The following is an 18,018-nucleotide window of genomic DNA, read 5'->3' as shown; positions in this document are numbered from 1 at the left end:
GATGAAAATTAAAGGCCTCTCTCATCTTTTTAAGTGGGAGAACTTGCACAATTGGTGGCTGACTAAATACTTTTTTTCCCCACTGTATGTTGTGAAATTGTTAGATATTACTTGTTAGATATTACTGCACTGTCGGAGCTAGAAACACAAGCATTTCGCTACACCCGCAATACCATCTGCTAAATTTTATTTTATTTGCAGCCAAAAATCTTTAACCTTCCTCCTAGAATACACCATAAAGCAGGACTTGGCCACAGACATCCTAAACCCCCATGTTAGAGACCAACTCCCACAGCTTCTTGCATCTTCCTCATCACATATTTCACATTCCCACCTCTCTTCCATACTCATCGGCATACAAGGCCACACCCACTCCCTGTCCCACCTCTTTAAAATGCAAAATGCAGAAAAATCACTGCCATTTCCTTGTTGCCAAAATTTGAAGTTAGCCTAATTTCAGTATACAGTGGGGGGAAAAAGTATTTAGTCAGCCACCAATTGTGCAAGTTCTCCCACTTAAAAAGATGAGAGAGGCCTGTAATTTTCATCATAGGTACACGTCAACTATGACAGACAAATTGAGAAAAAAAAATCCAGAAAATCACATTGTAGGATTTTTTATGAATTTATTTGCAAATTATGGTGGAAAATAAGTATTTGGTCACCTACAAACAAGCAAGATTTCTGGCTCTCACAGACCTGTAACTTCTTATTTAAGAGGCTCCTCTGTCCTCCACTCGTTACCTGTATTAATGGCATCTGTTTGAACTTGTTATCAGTATAAAAGACACCTGTCCACAACCTCAAACAGTCACACTCCAAACTCCACTATGGCCAAGACCAAAGAGCTGTCAAAGGACACCAGAAACAAAATTGTAGACCTGCACCAGGCTGGGAAGACTGAATCTGCAATAGGTAAGCAGCTTGGTTTGAAGAAATCAACTGTGGGAGCAATTATTAGGAAATGGAAGACATACAAGACCACTGATAATCTCCCTCGATCTGGGGCTCCAAGCAAAATCTCACGCCGTGGGGTCAAAATGATCACAAGAACGGTGAGCAAAAATCCCAGAACCACACGGGGGCACCTAGTGAATGACCTGCAGAGAGCTGGGACCAAAGTAACAAAGCCTACCATCAGTAACACACTACGCCGCCAGGGACTCAAATCATGCAGTGCCAGACGTGTCCCCCTGCTTAAGCCAGTACATGTCCAGGCCCGTCTGAAGTTTGCTAGAGTGCATTTAGATGATCCAGAAGAGGATTGGGAGAATGTCATATGGTCAGATGAAACCAAAATATAACTTTTTGGTAAAAACTCAACTCGTCGTGTTTGGAGGACAAAGAATGCTGAGTTGCATCCAAAGAACACCATACCTACTGTGAAGCATGGGGGTGGAAACATCATGCTTTGGGGCTGTTTTTCTGCAAAGGGACCAGGACGACTGATCCGTGTAAAGGAAAGAATGAATGGGGCCATGTATCGTGAGATTTTGAGTGAATTCCTCCTTCCATCAGCAAGGGCATTGAAGATGAAACGTGGCTGGGTCTTTCAGCATGACAATGATCCCAAACACACCGCCCGGCAACGAAGGAGTGGCTTCGTAGAAGCATTTCAAGGTCCTGGAGTGGCCTAGCCAGTCTCCAGATCTCAACCCCATAGAAAATCTTTGGAGGGAGTTGAAAGTCCGTGTTGCCCAGCGACAGCCCCAAAACATCACTGCTCTAGAGGAGATCTGCATGGAGGAATGGGCAAAAATACCAGCAACAGTGTGTGAAAACCTTGTGAAGACTTACAGAAAACGTTTGACCTGTGTCATTGCCAACAAAGTGTATATAACAAAGTATTGAGAAACTTTTGTTATTGACCAAATACTTATTTTCCACCATAATTTGCAAATAAATTCATTAAAAATCCTACAATGTGATTTTCTGGATTTTTTTCTCTCATTTTGTCTGTCATAGTTGACGTGTACCTATGATGAAAATTACAGGCCTCTCTCATCTTTTTAAGTGGGAGAACTTGCACAATTGGTGGCTGACTAAATACTTTTTTTCCCCACTGTATGTGACAAAAAAGCAGTCATTGTGTAAAGAATCATTTTACCATCTGAACCACTGTGAAATATATTTTCCATAACCAAAAATATTGTATTTTCAGCTGTTTGAAGCTGGTGTACAAAAGTGAAAGTAAAAGATACATAAATGAAACTTACAAACATGCAGCATAGAAATAGTGCACATAGAACAGATCTACCGCATCTTAGACTTGCTTTCTATGAGAATTACAGATCTATAACTCACATTTGTATGTGAATTTGGTCAGGTCGCCCAAAAAGTTACATATTGCAGCTTTAAATATATCATCTACCATCAGGGTGAACAACATCGGACTAACCACACTTCGCTGAGGAGTACCATTGTCCACTTCAAACTGCATTGACAATTCTGACCCCACCTTCACACATATGACTCGATCGAACTTGATCAACAACCCTTCATTCCACATGGTATCTTAAGCTTTCTCAATGTCAAAATACACAACACTCATCACCTCTTTTATTGTCAGGGCCTTGGCTATCTCTGTACTAACTGTCACCAGGGCATCCATGGCAGACCTCCCTCTCCTGAACCCACTGTGCTACGCTCATCAAACCCCTAACTTCCAAGAGATACAGTACATCATCCTACTCACTAACATCTTTTCCGTCAAGTTACACATATTGGATGTCAGTGCGATAGGCCCATAATTGCCCGCCCTATCGGAATCTTTACCTGGTTTTACAAACGGCAACACCACAGCATGTTTCCACCCAGCAGGTATCACCCCAATCCTCCACACCTTATTATACAACCCTAACATTGCTTCCAACACACTGTCTGGTGGATGCTTAAACATCACATAACACACCCGATCTTCTCCAGGAGCAGTCCGCCTGCAGCCCTCCAACGCTCTTGTCATCTCAAACATACCCTTACGAAAAAAGATTGCAGTCAGAGTTGTTAAGTTGCGTCAATTCAAATCTGGTATAGGAACAAAAAGAGGTAAATACACGTCTTCTAAAATAGACTAGTATTTTAATTAATGCAAACACTTGAATGGTAAATATGATGTTCGTATATACGGGCCCACTGAAAAACCATGCAGGGCAGTCAGAGAACTGAGCTATTGTTATAAGTTCTTCTTTAAATACTCTGACAGAGATAGTTCCCGCTCCCTGCTGGGCCTGTCAGAGTAGAGGCTGGGTGTGGTTTAAACTTACCCAACCTATCGATGGCGCACAGGCTGGTCCCAGCCCCTTGGCGCTTCACTGTTGCCGGGCATTAGTTGTTATCTTTACAACTTGTCTCGAGTCAGCAACCTCAGACATAGTTTGTTCTTCTTCATTGAAGCAGAACACATGTCCTTGAGCGGTTTAACAAAGAGGCAGTGTGTGTGTGTGTGAGTCACAAGTCTGTCTCAGCCTAACCCCTAACGGTTCCTCACATTAATCACAGCTTGTTATGTTAAACAATCTATATCAGTACAGCACAAACCTATTATGTTTAATCATTAATGTATTCTTTCTAAGCTAGGCTTCACATCTAGTTGTAAGAAAATAGATCCCCACAGAGTGCAGTATAACTGCACATGCTGCAAATACTGTGTCCAAAATACGTTTTTTTTATGCAGTAATTTTGCAGTGTAACTGCAGTAAGAGTGCAGTACACTGCATTTATTCTGCAATTACTGCGTCCAAAATACCACAGTCAACTGCAGTTACAGCACTTTTACTGCAGTTTCAAAACTGTAATCTTTTTTTGTAAGGGTAGAGAACTCTGCAGCCATTGCTTCACCTGACTCCCCTTTTCTCATTAAGACATGTCCATGCTCCTTTAACTTTTCCCTACGTCTCCTCTTACTCTCATAACACAGGTGCTCACATCTATGAAACGTTGCAAACGCACCACCTAGGACATTTGCCTTTTCTTTGCTTGATACAGTTGTGACGTTTCCTTCTACCAACACTGGAATTCCAGCAGTTTTACTCTGCTTCGCCTCTTCGCAGTAAACTGTCCCAAAGCTCAACAGAGATCGACTATCTCTGCTATCGATTGCTTTTTCTCTGCTGTGTGGCAGGCTGTTGTAGTCGATTCATAGCTATCAAATGTGGTGGGTAAATGAAGATGTCACACTCAGGCCGTTTACCATTGGAAAAAATGGTCACAGTTCCGCTCTGCTTAAGGGGTGTTTCTCTCATAGGCACCAATGCATTAACAGCTGGGTCTGGTCCGCGTAGCCTTAGTTCATTGATTGTATATGAACCAGAAAAAAAGAGCGAGTGAGATGTCTCGCTTCCTGTTCCGTCTCTGATATCTATGATCCGTATCCGATTTCGGATTTCCTGGTATGATTAGGGCTTGGGAACGAACCAAATTAATTCAATTTAGCTAGTCTTTTCTGAAACGTAACTGTTTCGTATGATTTTGACATTTAGAGTAAGGTGTAACTCAAGTATTTCGACTCAGTAAACGTACAAAGAGAGGCAGAAACAAACAAAGGCAAAGCGCTGTTTTTATTTGTGAAGGGAAGCGGCTAGGTTAGCCAGCTAGCTTTAGCCTTTAGCCTGCACTGTTGAAATGTCTGTCTCTGCCGGTGTCTCCCCGTCAGCCCAGGGCACGGCCCTGGTCAGTCCAGGCACGGGGATGTCCATGTTTCGGTGGCTTGAGGTTCTGGAGAAGGAGTTTGACAAGGCGTTTGTTGACGTTGATTTACTACTGGGAGAAATCGATCCAGATCAAGCTGACATCACCTACGAGGGTCGTCAAAAGATGACAAGTCTCAGCTCCTGTTTTGCTCAGCTTTGCCACAAAGCCCAGACGATTTTTCAACTTAATCACAAAGTCGAGGTGAGCACAAGCTCAGAAATCTTGTATCAATGTTAAAAAGTATGTGTATGATCATCTGGTATGATGGTTATGTATGAATTATTAAATAGCTGTCAGAATGTCTCTTTCCATGACAGTGCGTCTCTGCCCATCCAGCTGACTGTCAATTGAAATAGCAAATTGACATAGCGTGACGGCCATCACAATACATTAGCACATTAGAGGCTGCTGCTGCCTATTGAAATCACTGGCCACTTTAAGAAATGGAACACTAGTCACTTTAATAATGTTTACATATCTTGCACTACTCATCTCATATGTATATACTGTATTCTATTCTATAATATTCTACTGTATCTTAGTCCATGCCGCTCTGTCATTGCTTGTCCATATATGTATATATTCTTAAATTCCATTCCTTACTAGATTTGTGTGTATTGGGTGGATGTTGTGAAATTGTTAGATATTACTTGTTAGATATTACTGCACTGTCGGAGCTAGAAGCACAAGCATTTCGCTACACCCGCAATAACATATGCTAAACACATGTATGTGACAAATACGGGCGGCAGGTAGCTTAGTGGTTAAGAGCCTTGTGCCAGTAACCGAAAGGTCGCTGGTTCTAATCCCCGAGCCAACTAGGTGAACATCTGTCGATGTGCCCTTGAGCAAGGCACTTAACCCTAATTGCTCCTGTAAGTCGCTCTGGATAAGAGCGTCTGCTAAATGACAAAAAAAAATAAAAAAATAAAAAAATAATACAATTTGATTTGATTTGAGTGCCACTCCACGTTGTCAAATCTATTGATGAGAGAAACAGAATTAAGGATCATCCTAACCCTTACTCCACGTATGACCTCACCATGCTCACATTAATGAATGTTTGATCAGGAGTGTAGTTGACTCTGTCAACAAGACTTTCCCAGCAATTCCAGACTACCGTAGAGCTCTTATTACTGCTTGTAAATCAATACTGCATTTCAGCCTTCAGCTTCAGCTCAATATATTACTGAGGCCAGGAAATCTGGCTATACACAAACAGTTGGCCCCCAACAACACTAGAACGTCTAATTCTTCTTCTGCGATGAGGTTTAACAGCAGTTGGCATCCAATAAATGTTGCATTACCGCCACCTACTAGACTGGAGTATAACTCCCTTTATACTTTCCTTAAAAAAAAAAAAAGACAACAAATACCCTACCATCTAACACTACACTCACAATTAAAAAATAAATTATAATAATAACTACCATACACCACCACTTAACACACCCTGTAACTCTTCTATTGTCAAGTCTCGAACACCCAAATACCTATCTGCAGCTGCCACCACAACCTCTATTTTCTGCGACTTACATTCCATCCCTGCAGTACAGTTGATAACCATTGCTATAAATGTCAAAAATTCAATCTTACTGAAACATATATCACTTGTTGGTTTATCCCTCGGTACATATCTACTACTAACACCATTCCTCTCAGGATCCCTCCCCCTTGACCCATATTCCTCTACTTTCTTCACTGCCTCAGCATATGACAACTTCTGCACTACTCTAACCCTGGAAACCTCAACCTGCCTCTTGCGCACCGGACATTTCGGATCCCCAGACCCATGTGCACCCCTACAATTTACACATACCACTACTTTCCCCAATGCTACACATTACTTTGTCTCATACCCTTCTGCACACTTCTCACACCTAGGAACCTCCCTCCTACACACTGCTGCCACATGCCCATAAGCTTGACACCTGTAACAACGTAATGTATTCGGCACAAAAGCTTGTACCGGATAACTTTATATATCCTAACATCAAAAGATAGCCCTATTTGGTAAAAGACCAAGTCCATATTATGGCAAGAACAGCTCAAATAAAGTAAAGAGAAACAACAGTCCATCATTACTTTAAGACATGAAGGTCAGTCAATACGGAACATTTTAAGAACTTTGAAAGTTTCTTTAAGTGCAGTCGCAAAAACCATCAAGCGCTATGATGAAACTGGCTCTCATGAGGACTGCCACAGGAATGGAAGACCCAGAGTTACCTCTGCTGCAGAGGATAAGTTCATTAGAGTTACCAGCCTCAGAAATTGCAGCCCAAATAAATGCTTCACAGAGTTCAAGTAACAGACACATCTCAACATCAACTGTTCAGAGGAGACTGTGTGAATCAGGCCTTCATGGTTGAATTGTTGCAAAGAAGCCACTACTAAAGGACACCAATAAGAAGAAGAGACTTGCTTGGGCCAAGAAACACGAGCAATGGACATTAGACCGGTGGAAATTTGTCCTTTGGTCTGGAGTCCAAATGAGAGATTTTTGGTTCAAACCGCCGTGTCTTTGTGAGACGCGGTGTGGGTGAACGGATGATCTCAGCATGTGTATTTCCCACCGTAAAGCAGGGAGGAGGAGGTGTTATGGTGTGGGGGTGCTTTGCTGGTGACACTGTCTGTGATTTATTTAGAATTGAAGGCACACTTAACCAGCATAGCTACCACAGCATTCTGCAGTGATACGCCATCCCATCTGGTTTGCACTTAGTCGGACTATCATTTGTTTTTCAACAGGACAATGACCCAACACACCTCCAGGCTGTGTGAGGGCTATTTTACCAAGAAGGAGAGTGATGGAGTGCTGCATCAGATGACCTGGCCTCCACAATCACCCGACCTCAACCCAATTGAGATGGTTTGGGAAGAGTCGGACCGCAGAGTGAAGGGAAAAGCAGCCAACAAGTGCACAGGATATGTGGGAACTCCTTCAAGACTGTTGGAAAAGCATTCCATGTGAAGCTGGTTGAGATAATGCCAAGAGTGTGCAAAGCTGTCATCAAGGCAAAGGGTGACTATTTGAAGAATCTCAAATATAAAATATATTTTGATTTGTTTAACACTTTTTTGGTTACTACATGATTCCATATGTGTTATTTCATAGTTTTGATGTCTTCACCATTATTCTACAATGTAGAAAATAGTAAAAATAAAGAAAAACCCTGGAATGAGTAGGTGTGTCCAAACTTTTGACTGGTACTGTACATCTAGTTCTTGCCTTGTCTAGGGACTCCTGTAGCGCTCAACAGTGCATCTATACTCCGCCATTTTCAGACCATGCTCCACTAGAATGTCATTGCCTATTAGGGTATTTGACGTGGCTAAAGTAAACAAAATCAGTGAAAATCAGCTATTATGGGATTTGTGAAATGCCTCAGTTTTCTGTCCACTGGCAGTGTTTGTGACCATTATGGATATGAATGTTATTCTCGTCATGTTTCACAAGTTTGGACATCACAGTACAGCACAGCAGAGTAGAGTTCAGTACAGTAGAGTCCAATATACGGTACTTTACTCCAGGGTTTCCCAAACTCGGTCCTGCTCGGTCCTGGTGCACATTTTGTATTTTGCCCTAGCAATACATAGGTGATTAAAATAATCAAATCTTGATGATGAGTTGGTTATTTGAATCAGCTGTGTAGTGCTAGGGCAAAAAACAAAATGTGTACCCAGGGGGGCCCCCAGGACCGAGTTTGGGGAAACCCTGCTTTACTGTCCTATACTTTTCTGAACTGTATTGTACTGTGCTCTGTACTGTGCTATCCCAACTTGTGTAACATACGTCTATGATAGGTTCAGATTTGGTCCAGTCCGGTCCGTCTGTGGACGTTAACATGAGTGAGTGAGTGAGTGAGTGTGTGAATCACTTAAAAAGCAGAACTGTGGAAGACGTCTGCAGCCCTAAGTCTGCCGGGAAAGCCAAGCTTAGGGGAATTTGTTTCTGACTCATTATTTTGACTCAACTGTGTGTCTTGATTTGTTATGGTAACATAGGCCTGCCCTAATAGATTGTTATTGATTACCAAACATAAAAAAAGTGATTTCTCAGCTATTAAGACTTCCTTAGCCTCGTCTCCAGACTTATTCAGGTATAGTTTATAACATTTTTTTTTTTTACATTTACGTCATTTAGCAGACGCTCTTATCCAGAGCGACTTACAAATTGGTGCATTCACCTTATAGCCAGTGGGATAACCACTTTACAATATGTTTTTTTTTCTTTCTTTGGGGTGGGGTAAGGGGGGGTAGAAGGATTACTTTATCCTATCCCAGGTATTCCTTAAAGAGGTGGGGTTTCAAGTGTCTCCGGAAGGTGGTGAGTGACTCCGCTGTCCTGGCGTCGTGAGGGAGCTTGTTCCACCATTGGGGTGCCAGAGCAGCGAACAGTTTTGACTGGGCTGAGCGGGAACTGTGCTTCCGCAGAGGTAGGGGGGCCAGCAGGCCAGAAGTGGATGAACGCAATGCCCTTGTTTGGGTGTAGGGACTGATCAGAGCCTGAAGGTACGGAGGTGCCGTTCCCCTCACAGCTCCATAGGCAAGCACCATGGTCTTGTAGCAGATGCGAGCTTCAACTGGAAGCCAGTGGAGTGTGCGGAGGAGCAGGGTGACGTGAGAGAACTTGGGAAGGTTGAACACCAGACGGGCTGCGGCATTCTGGATGAGTTGTAGGGGTTTAATGGCACAGGCAGGGAGCCCAGCCAACAGCGAGTTGCAGTAATCCAGACGGGAGATGACCAGTGCCTGGATTAGGACCTGTGCCGCTTCCTGTGTAAGGCAGGGTCGTACTCTCCGAATGTTATAGAGCATGAACCTACAGGATCGGGTCACCGCCTTGATGTTAGCAGAGAACGACAGGGTGTTGTCCATGGTCACGCCAAGGCTCTTTGCACTCTGGGAGGAGGACACAACAGAGTTGTCAACCGTGATGGCGAGATCATGGAACGGGCAGTCCTTCCCCGGGAGGAAGAGCAGCTCCGTCTTGCCGAGGTTCAGCTTGAGGTGGTGATCCGTCATCCACACTGATATGTGTGCCAGACATGCAGAGATGCGATTCGCCACCTGGTTATCAGAAGGGGGAAAGGAGAAGATTAGTTGTGTGTCGTCTGCGTAGCAATGATAGGAGAGGCCATGTGAGGATATGACAGAGCCAAGTGACTTGGTGTATAGCGAGAATAGGAGAGGGCCTAGAATGAGCCCTGGGGGACACCAGTGGTGAGAGCACGTGGTGCGGAGACAGATTCTCGCCACGCCACTTGGTAGGAGCGACCGGTCAGGTAGGACGCAATCGAAGAGTGAGCCGCGCCGGAGATGCCCAACTCGGAGAGGGTGGAGAGGAGGATCTGATGGTTCACAGTATCAAAGGCAGCAGACAGGTCTAGAAGGACAAGAGCAGAGGAGAGAGAGTTAGCTTTAGCAGTGCGGAGAGCCTCCGTAACACAGAGAAGAGCAGTCTCAGTTGAATGACCAGTCTTGAAACCTGACTGGTTTGGATCAAGAAGGTCATTCTGAGAGAGATAGCAAGAGAGTTGGCTAAAGACGGCACGCTCAAGAGTTTTGGAGAGAAAAGAAAGAAGGGATACTGGTCTCGGTCTGTAGTTGTTGACATCGGAGGGATCGAGTGTAGGTTTTTTGAGAAGGGGTGCAACTCTCGCTCTCTTGAAGACGGAAGGGACATAGCCAGCGGTCAAGGATGAGTTGATGAGCGAGGTGAGGTAAGGGAGAAGGTCACCGGAGATGGTCTGGAGAAGAGAGGAGGGGATAGGGTCAAGCGGGCAGGTTGTTGGGCGGCCGGCCGTCACAAGTTGCAAGATTTCATCTGGAGAGAGAGGGGAGAAAGAAGTCAAAGCATAGGGTAGGGCAGTGTGAGCAGGACCAGCAGTGTCATTTGACTTAACAAACGAGGATCGGATGTCGTCAAACTTATTTTCAAAATGGTTGATGAAGTCATCCACGGGGGGGAGGGGGAGGAGGATTCAGCAGGGAGGAGAAGGTGGCAAAGAGCTTCCTAGGGTTAGAGGCAGATGCTTGGAATTTAGAGTGGTAGAAAGTGGCTTTAGCAGCAGAAACAGAGGAAGAAAATGTAGAGAGGAGGGAGTGAAAAGATGCCAGGTCCGCAGGGAGTCTAGTTTTCCTCCATTTCCGCTCGGCTGCCCGGAGCCCTGTTCTGTGAGCTCGCAATGAGTCGTCATGCCACGGAGCAGGAGGGGAGGACCGAGCCGGCCGGGAGGATAGGGGACATAGAGAGTCAAAGGATGCAGAAAGGGAGGAGAGGAGGGTTGAGGAGGCAGAATCAGGAGATTGGAGGGAGAAGGATTGAGCAGAGGGAATAGATGATAGGATGGAAGAGGAGAGAGTAGCGGGAGAGAGAGAGCGAAGGTTGCGACGGCACATTACCATCTGAGTAGGGGCAGAGTGAGTAGTGTTGGAGGAGAGCGAGAGAGAAAAGGATACAAGGTAGTGGTCGGAGACATGGAGGGGAGTTGCAGTGAGATTAGTAGAAGAACAGCATCTAGTAAAGATGAGGTCAAGCCTTGTGAGTAGGGGGGGACGGTGAGAGGGTGAGGTCAAAAGAGGAGAGGAGTGGAAAGAAGGAGACAGAGAGAAATTAGTCAAAGGTAGACGTAGGGAGGTTAAAGTTTATCAGGAAGAGGTCAGCCGGACGCCTGTCTTGTCCTCCCTCCATGCTTAGAGAGCACAGTGTTTAGGAGCAAGGATATAGAGATAACAGTCTGACTCCAGCCACGAGACACACACATTCCACACTTGCCCAACACTCAAGAATCAGGAAATCCTGTCCCTTTTGCGTTTGTCTGCTTGCATGCATGTGTCTGTCTGTGTGTTTGTATGTCCGGGTCTGTATGTGTCTTTGTATTTGGTCGGTTGGTTTGGCGTGCGTATGTCTCTTTGTATTTGGTCGGTTAGTTTGGCGTGTGATGCCAGCAGCTGCACTGTGTAGGCTAATGTTTCTCCTGATGTAGCATACTGCCACCTGTGTGTCCAGACATGTGGGCTGTCTCAGTCTGAATAGAGGACAAAGTGGTCAGCAAACAGACACACACACTCTTTATGTCCTGAATTATTTTGTTAACTTTTTCCCCCTACTACCCTACATTTTGAGGAGTAAATACAGGCTAAACTGTCTTAAATGGTGGGTCGTACTATAGAATATTCTAAGCCTGTTTGATTTAGACTGGGTCTCTATTATAATGAAGGCCTGCCTGATTACTAGGCATTATCTCTGTCTGAGGATGATGATTGATAAGTAATTTAAGAGACAGAGGTTGTTTATTATTCAGTTAGATTCACATGATATAATCACACTCCTCTTTTTCATCATCATAGGTGGAGTGAATCCTAACCTCATTCATATCATACTGTAGATCAATTCATTCCTTCAGCTGTGACATGCAGGTGGCCCCAGTTCAATGGCATAAATAAGTCGATTAATTGTTCTCTGCACTCAACTCTGCTTCCCATGTTGCCAAGCTCAATAAGCTCCAGAGACGAGCACAAATTGTATTTTTGTTGTTGCGTACAATAGACAACCTTCAATTGATTTTGGCACAATTCATACAGGCTTGAATAACAAAGAGCCTGCTTTCTAAGAAAAATACGTATTGAAAAATCAGATAGAGAACAGAGTGGAAATGTAAAACAGAACAATCAAAAATGTAATTTGATCTGTGCTGGGATGATGACTTGGGCCTGGTCCACTTGACTTGACCACATACATGATGATGAGGATTCCTAAGAATCTAGGAAGTCTGAAGAAGCGTACACTTATGTAACTCTGTCTGTCTGACTTCTCTCTCTCTCTCCCACTCTCCTCCAGGCTCAGCTGGTGGGCCTGCGTTCGGAGCTGACTGACGTGCAGGCGGAGAAGGAGGTGGTGGAGAGGGAGGTCCACGACCAGCTCCTCCAGCTCCACGCCATGCAGCTGCAGCTTCATACCAAGGCGGGACAGACTGTGGACTCAGACTCCATCAAAGACAGGATGGTAGGACACACACACACACACACACACACACACACACACACACACACTACTCTCGCTCTAGTTTCTGCTTTGTGCGTCATACTGTGGTTTCGAGGTTTCTATTGTCGCTCTTCCTCCGAGAATAAAGCTACCTCTATGCGTCTGGGACATTCTTGGGAAGGAATACAAATACCTTTTCACCGTTTTTTGATGCGTTCCTGTAGCTGAATCTTAGACTGCTAAAGTATTTTATGGTAGACCTGCTGAGGTTCTAGTTGGCCTGTAAAGTGGTAAATGGTCGCATTCTTCCCCACTGCTTGGCTGTGATTTTAACTCTGCCTTTCTAACCTTTGACCCCTTCTCTGTTCTTCTCACCTTAAGCCTGTTCCCTCACTGGAGGAGATGGTAAGTGTGTGCATGTCCTCTGTGTCAGTTACTTTGGTTGGGGATAGCTGTGTGTCTGTGGACTCATCCCACCCTCAAGTTCTGTCTTTTCCTGATCTTGCTAACAACAGTTCCTCATCAATACATCCAACAGGCCGTCTATGGGGCTCATGCTAGCAATGACTGACAGTGACAACAGATCTGGAATTATTGTAGCTTTGTTGCATTGTCTGTTATTGCCTATTCATGTATGTCCCTGTTGCCCCGTATGATTGGAACGTGCATGTTTTGATACTTGGAAAGTGTTTTGTTTCAATAGTAAAAAAAAGCCCAAAGGGAAATTATGATGATTTCCAGGATCTCTGTGAGGCTAATGTGTGTATGTATATGTATATATATAGATCTAGATATAGATGGATAGATAGATATATTAGAGTAATTGATATGTGATATGTTTGTGACTCGCTTCAAAATGACCCAAAATAGGTAATTCCAGGGGACCATTCAGAATAATGAATAACTGAATAAACTCACTTACCTTTTATCTAAATAAGCTTACATTTGCTCAGATATGTGCTGATGGAAACATGACCACCAACGTAAATGAGTTATTCATTATTCTGAATGGTACCCTGGAATATTTTGGGTAATTTTGAAGCGAGTCACAATCAATCATATTTTGATAGAACCAACTGGCTGAACTTAAGTTCAAATCTTTACCCCTTTTGTGAACCTGTAACTTAATCGTACACTCAGAGTAACCCAGTTTGCATGTTGTTCCTTCTTAATCAGCAGAAGTATCAATGCTTTGAACTTATGACAGCCAAACCCACAGTCACCTATCTTGTGTGTGTTTTGTCCTCAAGTAGATATTTAATTTGTGCTTCATCGATACTGTATATTGTATCCATGTTTGTCTGTGACATGGTCTTTGTGGCTGTAGCCCAGCCTGTGAGGATGCATCAGTGGACTGCTCTTTTCCTGCTCCCTGCCCTGCGGCCAGCTGCAGTGCCTGTCAACTACGCTTCCTCTAATGTTGATCAGAGGAGACTGCTCCAGCCTCTAGTCATGGCCCATTCTCTCTGACTCATCAGTGGAGCAGGGATCTCTCTCTGTCTCTGTACAGCAAAGTGCCAAAGCTGACAGGAGTAAAGCACTTGCGCGCTCTCTCTCTGTAGAGTTTAACTCAACCATTTATCTTTGCGTTTGTGTGTGTGTGTGTGTGTGTGTGTGTGTGTTGTGCCCGTCCACCTGTGTGTGTGTGTGTGTGTGTGTGTGTGTATGTGACAGGAGAGGGAGCTGCAGGCCAACAAGAAGGAGAAGGTGAAGGAAGTGAAGTTGGAGGCAGAGGTCAAGCTGCATAAGAAGGAGAATGAGGCCCTCCGCAAGCACATCGCTGTACTGCAGGCTGAGGTCTACGGGGCCAGACTGGCAGCCAAGTACCTGGACAAAGAGCTGGCTGGAAGGTAAACCTAACCTTAGCTCTAACCATAACTCTAGCTCTAAACCTAACCCTAACTCTAGCTCCAACCCTAACTCTAACTCTAGCTCCAACTCTAGGTCTAACTCTAGCTCTAAAACCTTAGCTCTAACCCTAACTCTAGGTCCAACCCTAACTCTAACCCTAACTCTAGGTCCAACCCTAGCTCTAACTCTAGCTCCAACCCTAACCCTAGCTCTAACCCTAACTCTAGGTCCAACCCTAACTCTAGGTCCAACCCTAACTCTAGCTCCAACCCTAACCCTAGCTCTAACCCTAACTCTAGGTCCAACCCTAACCCTAACTCTAGCTCTAACCCTAACTCTAGCTCTAACCCTAACTCTAGCTCCAACCCTAACTCTAGCTCCAACCCTGACTCTAGCTCCAGCTCTAACCCTAGCTCTAACTCTAGCTCCAACCCTAACTCTAACCCTAGCTCTAACCCTAACTCTACCTCCAACCCTAACTCTAACTCTACCTCCAACCCTAACTCTAACTCTACCTCCAACCCTAACTCTACCTCCAACCCTAACACTAGCTCCAACCCTAACCCTAGCCCTAACCCTAGCTTTAACTCTAGCTCCAACCCTAACTCTAGCTCCAACCCTAACCCTAGTTCCAACCTTAAGCCTAGCCCCAACCCTAATCCTAATCTTGACATAACCCAAATGGGGCTCTTCCCCACCAAATTCCCAATTCAACCTCTGATCAGTGTCATATCCATTAGGCCACAAACAGAAGCAAGCAGATTGAAATAGGGAGGGACTACCTGAAACCAATAATGCTGACATTGGTAACTGGTTGTCTTTGGGTCCATCGTCTCCAGAGTACAGCAGATCCAGTTACTGGGTCGGGACATGAAGGGGCCCGCTCATGACAAACTATGGAACCAGCTGGAGGCTGAGATCCACCTCCACCGCCACAAGACAGTCATCCGAGCCTGCAGGGGGCGCAACGACCCCAAGAAACCCCTACCGTCTCCAGTGGGGCATGTGAGTGGACATCAGAGTCACTAGGGGATTGATCTTAATTGTAGTTAAGGTATTTTTACAGTTTGCTTATCACTATTTATTTGCCTGTTTGATCTCTCTCTCAGGAAACAAATCTACTGAAGAAGACCCAAGGAGTTGGTCCTATTCGTAAAGTAGTGCTGGCCAAAGAAGATCACGAGGGACTTGGAATTTCAATCACGGTAACCTCCACCACCAATTTAGCCCAAACCAGAAAGTGTTAAATGCTATGTCTCAACCCATAGTGTGTTGCTCATCAGTCATGGTCCATACCTTAATATGTGTGTGTATGTCTGTGTTATTTCTGGATGGACAGGGTGGTAAGGAACACGGGGTGCCCATCCTGATCTCAGAGATCCATCCTACCCAGCCTGCGGAGCGCTGTGGGGGGCTCCATGTGGGTGATGCCATCCTGGCTGTCAACAGCATCAACCTGAGGGACGCCAAACACAAGGAAGCCGTCACCATCCTCTCACAACAGGTCAGACTCGGCTCCGGGGAGAGAGAAGGGCTGAGTGCTCGCATCTTGAATTCAGGCAAACTTAGCCTGGTGGTCCAGATTTGGTTGCTTTGTTATGTTTGTCATGCTAAACATGTATGACATCATGACTGCATTAAAGAGTTGGTACATGTACACTATGGCACCAGGTTAAGTAAAACCATAGTAAAAAGCTAAACATTCCTTTTGTGATTTCAAAAGCCTTTCTTGAGTTGGTGATACCTTTTGTGCGAGCCTGTGTGACCAGTTAGTGTTTAGGTTGGGGGGTAAAGCTTTTACTGAGTGTCAGTCATCTCTCCTCTCCTTAAAACAGCAGTGGGGATCTCAGTCAGCCCACAATTCCTAGAACACTAGAGTAATTTAGTGGAGGTTCATGCTGGGGTTAGTCAATTTAGCCTGCGGGGCTGCTTCTGTGCATTGGGGGAAAACGGTTAATCATGCCTCAGCAAACCAACAAATTAACTAAGTAAGCTCTTGCTAAGTTTTCTCTCACCCTCTGTGGTGTGTGTGTGTCTGTCTGTGTCCTCCTGTCCTCCAGAGGGGAGAGATAGAGTTTGAGGTGGTGTACGTGGCCCCGGAGGTGGACTCTGACGATGAGAACGTGGAGTATGAGGATGACAGCGGCCATCGCTACCGCCTCTACTTGGATGAGCTGGAGGAGGGGTCAGCCGCCAGCAGGAACAACGGCACAGCAGACTCAGCATCGCTACGAGGTAAGTTATCTCTACTGTACCTCATTCCTGGGCTGTCATTATTCATAGAAAATGAACACGTTGTTTTCAGTAGTAGGGCTTCATTTTAAATAGTGTTGTCTTACTTCACATTCACTTGCATTATACAAATGGGAGTATTTGTGTTAATGTGAAAATGGACTGTAAAGACTGCCAAAATGCCATATGAGCATATGTGAATGAACAGAAAATGTGGCGTTTCATCTAGCTGAAATGCCCACAGAATGTGATGATTGATGCTGCAGTAAGGAGAGAGTGTATTCATGTCCATCTATCTCTGCCTACTGCTGCAGCTCTGGAGAAGATGTCAGTGAGTGACAGCCTGGAGAACGGAGACACAGGGATCTCCAGTGAGACGCCATCAGAGGAGACCCTGTCTAAGGCTGCTGAGTCCGGAGAGAGCTCCTCATAGAGGGGTGGGGAGGAGCTGGGGGGGAGAGCACTTGGAGGGGAGGAGGGGGAGGACCTGGGGGGGAGCACATGGAGGGGAGGATGGGGGAGCGAGCACATGGAGGGGAGGAGGGCGAGGACCTGGGGGGGGGAGCACATGGAGGGGAGGAGGGCGAGGACCTGGGGGGGGGAGCACATGGAGGGGAGGAGCGGGGGGAGCGAGCACATGGAGGGGAGGAGGGCGAGGACCTGAAAGACTGGAGTACACGTGTGTTTGTGTACTATACTGTATGAGATTTGAGAGACTGGACTGCATCAGAGTCCACTGGAGGATATATGAGGGGAGAAGTGGGGATAGAGTTGACTCATCATTAAGTTGTTATGGAAACACACTCGGAGCTCTGCTGAATTCATGTCACTATCTTCGTGCAATGGTGAGGAGCCAATGAGATGAAACCACATATTGAGGAGAGGATGTGGGACTAGTTTGGAGAAGATGGTAGAATCGATTTTTCTCTGTGTGTGTATAGTTACTGATCCTTTTTGCCCCCAAACTAAGACTACACTACATTACTGTGACTGCCCTGCTGGTAATGAATACTATTTTACAAGGCCGAGAAAGATCTTCTCCCTTCATAAATGTTAGCTTTTATTTATCTCTTTCACATGTAGCTAGTGTAGATGGGTTTCTCTCAATTAATGTTAATCTTCTATCACTGATTATGATATAAATGTTGATTCTCATGTCAAACCTGCACTGCTCTAAGATCCACCTACCAGTAGGCCTAGTCCTTAGTGTTCAGAATATAAGAGAGCTACATTCACCTACTGTATGTTAAAACAGACTG

The 18,018-nt window shown here is 45.0% G+C and overlaps 1 protein-coding gene across 2 annotated transcripts; it reads left to right on the top strand.

The window, feature by feature from the left end:
• Positions 1-3,671: 3,671 nt before the first annotated feature.
• Positions 3,672-17,206, top strand: gopc (golgi-associated PDZ and coiled-coil motif containing). Of its 2 annotated transcripts, XM_041860624.2 has the most exons (9): positions 3,672-4,890; positions 12,533-12,697; positions 13,058-13,081; positions 14,351-14,526; positions 15,367-15,532; positions 15,637-15,732; positions 15,867-16,031; positions 16,588-16,762; positions 17,074-17,206. In XM_041860624.2, the coding sequence occupies exons 1-9, from the start codon at positions 4,621-4,623 to the stop codon at positions 17,190-17,192; spliced, it is 1,356 nt and encodes a 451-aa protein (XP_041716558.1). In that variant the 5' UTR covers positions 3,672-4,620; the 3' UTR covers positions 17,193-17,206. The 2 variants fall into 2 exon arrangements, with proteins under 2 accessions (XP_041716558.1, XP_041716559.1); XM_041860625.2 differs by lacking the exon at positions 13,058-13,081.
• The last annotated feature ends 812 nt before the right edge of the window (positions 17,207-18,018 follow it).

Source organism: Coregonus clupeaformis, chromosome 33 (assembly GCF_020615455.1).
Source record: "Coregonus clupeaformis isolate EN_2021a chromosome 33, ASM2061545v1, whole genome shotgun sequence".
NCBI classification, from domain to species: Eukaryota; Metazoa; Chordata; class Actinopteri; order Salmoniformes; family Salmonidae; genus Coregonus; species Coregonus clupeaformis.
The sequence above is the reverse complement of the archived record's forward strand: the minus strand, read 5'-3'. Positions and strand labels throughout refer to the sequence as shown.

Bases quoted from the DNA above. Each gene is read 5' to 3' on its own strand.
- gopc (XM_041860624.2), top strand. From the start codon at position 4,621: ATGTCTGTCTCTGCCGGTGTCTCCCCGTCAGCCCAGGGCACGGCCCTG. The intron at 15,533-15,636 runs GTGAGTGGACAT...TCTCTCTCTCAG, and splicing joins TACCGTCTCCAGTGGGGCAT to GAAACAAATCTACTGAAGAA. The intron at 15,733-15,866 runs GTAACCTCCACC...CTGGATGGACAG, and splicing joins GACTTGGAATTTCAATCACG to GGTGGTAAGGAACACGGGGT.